Consider the following 8,819-nt stretch of genomic DNA (forward strand, 5'->3'; position numbering starts at 1 on the left):
GAATGCACTTTGTAATTTATTTTACATGTATGCAATTTGGTGCATGTACGTACGTTGCCTATGGGCCGAATGAAATTCTAATTCACTCACTGACAGCAGGTGGCGCTATAGACTGGTTACCCTGGTAACCAGTGGCGGTTCTACATTGAATTACACCCTGGGCGAGACCCCCTTCGAGCGTCCACCCCCCATAAGAAATTTTTCTTACACCATTGGCAGATCATGTTTTGTTTGTTTTAAGCAAAAACTCAATTTTTATTTATTTCCCCGGAAAACAAGACTTAAAGGTACAATATGCAAGATTTTTGCATTAAAATATCCCCAAATCACAAGGCCAGTGTTATATATTTTGTTAAGTTGTTTACTTACAATATTCCAAATGTTTCCAACTATTTTTAAATCGTGAGAAAATTGCGATTTTAACCAAGGAAACGGGGCGTTAGAGCAGGGGGGAGCTGGGAGTCGCCAGTCAATTGCGTCATATCCGCGTTACCCTCGGTTTCCGCTCGTACTGCGTGGAGTCCTGGACAAATGCGGAAGTTGTAGTTGTAGCGTCAATCGAGCAACAAACGATAGCCTGTTTCGTGCAGTCGTTATGGAGCACAATTATTCTTTATCAATTGCAGCTGGTTCTGTCGACAAAGACAAGCCTCAAAAACGTAAGCGTCAACGTACGGGTCAACCAAACGACCCAAGAAGAAGTTGGGACAAGAAGAGAAATAAAACCAGGATAAACATCGGTGTGGCATTTCCTAAATGGAGAGAACTTCGTGACAAACTTCAACTAGAAAGAGACGCCGATCTTGCATGTGTTTTAATTGACAGGTGAGTAATTGTTTTGACTCCTTTACTGACATAAAAAATTGAATACAGAAGACAGTGTAAGTCTTATTGTTAGAATGTCTTGTTGTCTATGCATATGATGTGAAAAATCGTGAGGTCATATTCACTGCGAATACTTCTAGGCATGTTATGAACTATTGGCTGTAATGTTGTCAAGCTGTATCTTTGGTGAACTTTTCACGACATCAAATGATGTCAAATGTCCCACAATTTTTTTATATTTTTTTTATTAAGTTACCAAAAAGGAGGACCAGCCACGTCAACTCCTTACAAGAGACCTGGAATGCCTCTTCTAACCCTCTCCACCATAGCTTCGTCCAGTGACTCACCATCAGAGAGGTAGGCATTGGCAAATTTGTTTTATATAATTTATCAGAGTTTATGAATAGAATTACATTGGATAAATTTATAAAATATGCTTTACAGAGATCAGTGTTTTCTGGAGCCTGGAGTCGAACACCTTTCTATGTCAGAAAGTGATGAACAGCTATTACATGAAAGGTGACTATTACATGTGTTGTTATACAAAGATGTGTTGATAAAAATGATTTTATCATATAGGCTGGCACCACAAGCCACAAATTGCAGTGTGGCATAACCAATCAATTGTTATGCATACCGCCATTACAAACCTACATTTTTTTTCTTTTTTTGTTGTGGTGCCGTTTTTCAAAGATGAGCTTCCATGATGAGTCCACCATTACTGTGAGCGAAGATGCCAATGATCTTCAGAACACAGTGTAAGTGGTGTAATGCATTGTTACAAAATGCTGTTTGCTGTCTACTCCTGTTTGTGTAATTTTCTGTATACTGTACTTGGTTATTATTTTTAGTATTACTTCTACCACTACTAATACTACTATTATGTATTTTGCAGAATAGATTTTAAACACCCAGATGATACATCATGGGAAAAAGACAGTGAGGACAGCACTTCTGATGAGGATTATGTTCCCTCTATCTGTCTTAGGTTTGTCTGCATGAATCATGTTTTTTAATACAGATATAGGTAAAACAAAATAATATCAACTGATGGACGTACTGTAACTGTTATATTATCAATGTTTTTGGCTTCCAGGCTTCTTTACACTTTTTTTTTTTTCCTAACAAAATGAAAGTATAGAAAAAACTATTTTTCTTGTACATGCTAATAATACAATGTTGTAAATATTTATATATGTATTTACAGAACGGGTGAAGGAACTAATGACTTTAGAAAAATTGAGGAGCTTAAAGTAATTGATCTCGAAGAGACTGTCCATCTAACACAAGAAGATGAAGTGATACCCCTACATGAAGAGCATGTCCTTACATCTGATGCTAGCAACAAAGTCATGTGTGAGGAGGACATAATTGGAAAACGGGCATCTATTGTATATGAAGCACAGTTGAAACAGTTGGTCAAACTTCTACAGCTACCAGTGGTGAATTGTAAAACCTGCCGGGCTTCACCACCTTTTGAAGTCCACCTGACTTCAAGGGGAACAGCAAGTGTCATCCAATGGGTAATAAAATAAATGCAAAACAATAATTCTGTATATTAGCATACGAACTTATGAACTTCGGAAAAATATATATTTTAATAGGTGCATGTCACACAAAACCTATTGTTGTTTTCGTTATAAAAAAGATGTATATCATAGTCTCAAAGTCTCTATTCAGCTTAGTGAACCTACATATATAGCTGAATACAGTTTCAAATTCCAAACAAGACTTTAAAAGTAGTTTTTAATTGTAATCCATATACATTTTAACTCAATGCATATCATTTTTGAAAATTCGTTGTTTGTATGTATTGCAATCACTCTTGTGTATTTTATCTTATAGATCTGTTCAAATGGGCACAAAGTGTGGACTTGGAATTCGCAGCCGACACTGAAATTTGGAATGCAAGCAGGAGACTTCATGATGGCCACTAACATTCTGCTCTCGGGAAATAACTACTACAAAGTGGCACACCTGTTTAATTACATGAACATGGGCTTTGTAGGAAAGAACACTTTTTTTAATATACAGGATACTTACTGCTTAGGAGCAATAAAGGACATGTGGGAGGACAAAAGATGTGCTGCAATTCAACGTATGAAGAGTAAGGATGGTGTAGTTGTATTAGGTATGTTCTATGGCATTTAAAAAAAAAAATCTATGCAATACCTACATGTCATTCTATGTGCTGAAAATATTTTAAACATTTTTTAAACTATTATTACATTTCTATCATTTTTTAGCCTCTTGTTTAAATTTTTTTAATGCATTTTTCTGAAATATGAAATCAAATCTCATTTATTGATTTATTGTGCTCTACACAGCAGATGGACGAATGGATAGCCCCGGATACTGTGCCCAGTATTGCTCGTACACAGCAATGGAGAATGATTCTAAGGAAATCATCTCTGTTGTCACTATCGATAAAAGGCAGACCAGCCGTAATTCTGTCATAATGGAGAAAGAGGCTTTTGTAGCCACAATGGACAAGCTTCTTCGCGAAGTGCGGATTTCAGAAATATGCACCGATGCTCATGCACAAATCGCATCTATTATGAGTAAGTTGGTAGTTGTTGACCTATTATGTACAAGGAAAATATAAATTTGATATTCAGCAAATGTGTATGAATAGTCTGTTGTTTTGCTTTTCATTACAAGATCAAACAACTGGGTGATATAAGGACACTGGAGTTGTGCACTCATGGGACATATGGCATGGAGCAAAGAATTTAGCCAAGATGATTACTGCAGTATGTTTACTTCTTTTTTCATTTTTATAAAATACTCGAACCTATATTTTTTTCAGATTTGTTATGAAAATGTTTTTATTCTAAAATGTACTGAACCACATCTGTTATATGCATACTTAGGAGGCACAGCAATCTGGACAAAAGATCCTACTGCACTGGGTCAAGCACATAGTGAATCACTTCTGGTTCTGTTGTAAGAAGGCAGACACGGTACAGCAGTTCATTGTAAGTAATATATCTCCCAGTAGTCATCTCTTCCTATGACTAAATACAACAACATTTCCATGTAGCAAACTTGCATTCATCAAGTACAATGCTTCTATGTGCAGTGAGATTCAGTGTTTTAGGATACGATTCTATTTGTGCACAGCATACTCATTATAAAGCACATTACAATATCTAGGCTTTATTTGTTCTTCGACTGTATGGTCTGGATTACAAGATTTGTTTTTTAGAAACTATGGAGCAGTGTGCTGCACCATGTCACAAATGAGCACGAATGGTATCTTGGTCACTGCCTGCACGGTAGCCTGCCAGAAATACAAGACAAGCAATGGCTGGAGAGTGGTTCCAAAGCTCACAAGGCACTGGAAGTGATAGTTCTAAAAAAGAGGTGGCTCAGAAATGTCCATCGATATCTACCTTTCAGGTAACTTATGGAAGCACCTTCATGTCTGTTTCAAAATGGAATTAGTCACCAGTAGTCATCACTGTGATCAATGTTTTGAATACTACTCGAAATATGAACATAGGCTAATTTATTTCTCCAGATCAACCTGTGAGCTGGAATCATTCCATAATCACTTGTTGATGTACGTCAGCAAGCGGTTCAGCTTCTCACCACTGGTCTACGAGGCAAGAACTCTCCTCGCAGCCCTGGATTATAACCACCATAGAGATCGACCGCCAATGCTCAACAAAAATGGCCAAAAGATGTAAGATTTAAAAATATATTTTCTATCACACAGAACTTTCTGTAGAACTTGATATTTCGTCCTTCGAATGCGTCTTATTATCCATATATTTCTGGGTCATTTTTTTTGTCTAAATACAAATTATTTTTCATTACAGCTTTCGCAGACAGTTTCAGAAGAAAACTGGTAGATGGACTGTATATGCCTTGAAAGTGGCAAAAGACTACAGTTACATTCCTGATCTGCAAGCGGAAATTGTGCGCGCAAGACTCCAGGCTGATGTGGGGATGCCAAGGCGTAGGGTTCCAAGGCCTGAGGACCCCAGGACACTAGGCCTCCTTCCAAGTGTCCAACCTCCTTCGATTGACAGCATTCTGGAGTCACATGTCAGTAGAGGCATAGGTATGTACAGCAAAAAATCTTAGCTAAGATGTCTGTCTTAGGATAATTATGCAAATCTATATATACATTTAAAATGTTATTTATCCTAATTTAGGACAGATTATATGATAACTCTCTATTTTATTTACTAGTGTTATCGATCAGTGCAATGTTAGGCTTCATTTATAAATTGCACTTATTTTTTTTCATATAATTTCAATTGTTTCTTTTTTTCTTTCCTTTTTTTCAAAAAGGAGCAAGCTCTACACCACCAGAGTCAAGAGACGAGCACTGAGCTAAAACCTCAGCAATCTGAACCCCCAAGTTCAGAAGTCTACCTTCAACTGAGTCAGCCAAACTATTTTTATAGTTTAATTTTATCCTGAAACTTGATGCATATACCTAAAAATGTTTGTAACTGACACCTTAGAAAAGTTATCAAATATGTAAATAAATGGTAAATCATTTCACACAATTTTTTTTTATTTGTTATTAATAAATCTTACCAAAAAAACAAAAACAGTTGTTTTATTTACAATATCACTCTTCTAAACAGGTTCTTAAGAAGAAGGCAGCAAATAAAGAATAACATATTCTTTATATTTGTAATACAAACATTTTAAATTGAAGAGTGGCAAACCATTTTTTTACCAAACAGGTAAGACAACATATAAATAAAAAGTAACATTCGAATAAATAATTATAAATAACAACTAAACAAAATAAACAAGTCCTTTAAACATAAATACCCATTTATAGGAGAACATGACTAAGCAGCATGTTTCTACAACACAGCAGCGATGAATCCAGTGTACTGCCCATTTGGGTCAGGGAATTTCTCACGTACTCTGCGCACACAGCAGCTAGGGATGACAATGCGGTTTCCCGCCCCAAGTGAACCACACTGCCACAAGACAAAATTTCTGTAAGCAGCATAGCGGTATTCCCGGTTGTCATCCCCAGGCTCCTGTGTGTCATGAATTGCATAAATGTCATTTCTTAAACGGCGTGACAAGCGCAATACCTGCTCATCCAATATGTATAACGACATGTGGGGCAACATGCTTACACATGTGCTATCTGTCATGCCACAACATTTTTTTTCAATATCAGATGGCATTTCAATGCATCTTGTACAAGAACACCATCGAGGTACATCCTGTAATTGTTGTTCCTCTTGATGAGCAGGTGGTTGGAGGACATCAAAGATGAGGCCTGGTTCTCTATTCATAACTCTAATCAAGAGTCCTTGAGCTTCAGCCACGTTCATATTTCCTATAAGATTCTGAAATTGCACATTTCAAAAGTTAATGCCAAACGCTGAAACTATTTTGGATACTTGAAGTATGTCCATACTCACCTGTGTCATCAACATCCTGTCCTCTTGCAGCCTAGACACCCTCAATCTGTCCTCTTCACACAGTCCAGATGATGCAGTGTTTCCTCTTCCTCTTGCTGCCTGTCTTCCCCTAGACCTTCTACGTCTACTTGATGTTCTTCCTCTTGTTACACTGCTGAGTTCAACCGCTCCAGTTTTTTCTTCCACTCTGTAAGCTCTTCCCATCCCTTTTGCTCTTCCCATCCCTTTTCTTTTTCCTCTGTCTCCACCTTTTGTTCTTCCATGTGATGCTTCATGGCAGCTGCTCTGGGGAGGACTCCAGGTCTCATCAGTATTTGACATGGATACATCCAATGAGGATCTATCTGTGTCTTCCTGCAACATAACAACAAATAAGCAAATATAAATAATTGTACAAACAGATATGACATGGCAGCTGACAATACATAGATATACATAAAAATAAACTTGAAAATGTATATAATGTTTACACTTTTACATAGTTATGATGAGTGCATAATCCTAAGTCACATATAAGTTGCAAATCAGCATGCTTAATTTTATATATTCCAAATGTAGCATTCGGTAATAGTTATGTTTATGTAAGGAAAGTATTATTGCTTTAGGTTTGTGTTTAGTTTATTGATATTGTTTAGCACGTCTGGTGTTTATGGCCATGTAAATAAATATAGCATGTGTTATACATAAAGATTAATCAGTATTTTGGCAAATGATGTGGGTATGTTCGAATGTACTTTTACAACAATTGATTAGAACACGTAAAACTGCGCCGCGTTATCACAACAATGAATTCGACAAATACAGTAACATCTATGATAACCACTTTAGTATTAAACCTTACTTTTCTTGCGGTTAATTCATTTTAATTAAACAAAAGCATGTCATTAAACACAACATTTATAAAAATAGAACTTTACCTCATCCATGAATGATTTTTCGATTCCCGTCTGACTCAATATCCCCTGTGGAGTTGAAAACAACAGTTCCCATCATTCCACGCTCCTACACATCGTCATCAAACTACGCTGTAGTTGTTGTTTGGAATGTAGCGCCCTCTAGAGGACAAAATTTATCGCATATTGTACCTTTAATATCTTATGTCATTTCACTACTTTAGTAAAATAACGTTATGCATCTTTATTTAAGAAATGTTTGATATTTGGACTGGAAACAAGACAAAAATACTAAGTAAGAAAAGCATTTTTTGCAGTGTAATAACTGAACTTGTAACAGTTTTGTTGCAAAGCACAATATTATGGTGAAATTAGATCGTGTTTGAGTTAAAACCGAATTATTGTTAAGCATAGCAAGAATCATAGCAAAAAGGTTAACAAATAAGAGTTAGCCTATACCCACCAATTAATATTGCCCCTTCATTCATGACATGGATACCGTAATCATACAGAGAAACATAGTTGCATACCTTTATCTTTCGCTCGTTTCTAAATTGGGCACCTGATGGCTTTGACCTTTCTTGTCCATCTCTTATTTGGCACTCGACATCGACAATCAACAGATTTCCCCTGATCCCCCCCACACCAACTGTCACTCACGACAAGTCACGACCAGAAGTCAAGACTAAACCAATTCACCTTGGTGGTGGTGACCAAGTAATCGTTTTGTATTACCTATTTTTATCAGCCATTCAGACAATTCAGAAAAACAAAAATGTGCAGGAAATATAGAGGCCTGTATTCATAATATTATGAATGAAATGTGCGTTATTTGGAAGAAAGTCGAGGTGTGACTGACTTAGATAACTATATGGATCCCCCGTTCCCCCCCCTTATCCGTTCCATTTGGGAGAGACCCAGAGGTGAACTTTCATCCGCGCCCGCGCCTCCGCGCCCCCTCCCCTTTCCCCTTCTCAAACAAACAGCTTCTGTGCACGGCATCTTCTCAGCAAGCAGGGGCGCCTGCAGCTGCAGGGGGCGCAAATTTGCCAATTCCCCACACAGTGAAATGATAGATAATAGAAAACCGCTTCGCGGCGCAGTTTTTTTTTTTTTTTTTTTTTTTTTTTTGCTCGTGCCGGCTAGCCTGACTACGTCAGACTTCCTACTTCCGCTAATTTCATTTCGCTCCTGTAGTCAGTCTGAGATAGCAGCCTATCTTTCAGTTTTCCACCGGCCTGAAAACAGCCGGGCCAATCAACGAACAGAGGGCGGGCTGAGAGCCGTGACGTAGACGCTGATTGTACCGTGGATGCGTAGATTTACTTCACATAATCTGCAAAAGTCATTCACAGCCATGTTCACTCCGGTATTTCGCTCGATGGTTTAGTTTTTGCATCATATGTGTGTTTACAGTGGAAGTTAGATGCGGCTGAGCATGCGCATAACACACGCCATAACCAAATGTTATGTGATTGGCTTACGGGTAACCAATGATTTTAAACTTCAGACAAGCGCCCCCCCGCGAGAGAGAAAACACTTCTCTATTATGCTATTCCAGACTCTGTATACGAAGCAAAGTGAAGTAGCAGAGTCTGGTATTACCAGGCTACGTGCCGGCGGCGCCGCCCCCCCCAAAAATGCCGCCCCGGGCGATTGCCCGGTTCGCCCGTGCCAAAAACCGCTACTGCTG

The 8,819-nt window shown here is 38.0% G+C and overlaps 1 protein-coding gene and 1 long non-coding RNA gene across 3 annotated transcripts; one reads left to right on the top strand and one right to left on the bottom strand.

The window, feature by feature from the left end:
• Nucleotides 1–310: 310 nt before the first annotated feature.
• Nucleotides 311–5,265, top strand: LOC309506021 (uncharacterized protein). 2 transcript variants are annotated; one of them, XM_082179544.1, is made up of 14 exons: nt 311–825; nt 1,078–1,182; nt 1,270–1,343; nt 1,508–1,583; nt 1,721–1,813; nt 2,033–2,348; nt 2,671–2,956; nt 3,153–3,386; nt 3,487–3,578; nt 3,699–3,803; nt 4,034–4,227; nt 4,349–4,513; nt 4,650–4,894; nt 5,128–5,265. In XM_082179544.1, the coding sequence occupies exons 1-9, from the start codon at nt 596–598 to the stop codon at nt 3,501–3,503; spliced, it is 1,431 nt and encodes a 476-aa protein (XP_082035670.1). In that variant the 5' UTR covers nt 311–595; the 3' UTR covers nt 3,504–3,578; nt 3,699–3,803; nt 4,034–4,227; nt 4,349–4,513; nt 4,650–4,894; nt 5,128–5,265. The 2 variants fall into 2 exon arrangements, with proteins under 2 accessions (XP_082035670.1, XP_082035671.1); XM_082179545.1 differs by having other exon boundaries at nt 4,349–4,433.
• Nucleotides 5,266–6,027: 762 nt separating this feature from the next.
• On the bottom strand, nt 6,028–7,333 carry LOC309506022. Its single transcript, XR_014208616.1, has 3 exons — nt 7,151–7,333; nt 6,234–6,587; nt 6,028–6,158 (listed from the first exon to the last, which is right to left on the bottom strand). It is a non-coding gene; the product is annotated as an uncharacterized lncRNA (long non-coding RNA).
• Nucleotides 7,334–8,819: the final 1,486 nt, after the last annotated feature.

Source organism: Leuciscus leuciscus, assembly GCF_965113295.1.
Source record: "Leuciscus leuciscus genome assembly, chromosome: 9".
Lineage (NCBI taxonomy): Eukaryota > Metazoa > Chordata > Actinopteri > Cypriniformes > Leuciscidae > Leuciscus > Leuciscus leuciscus.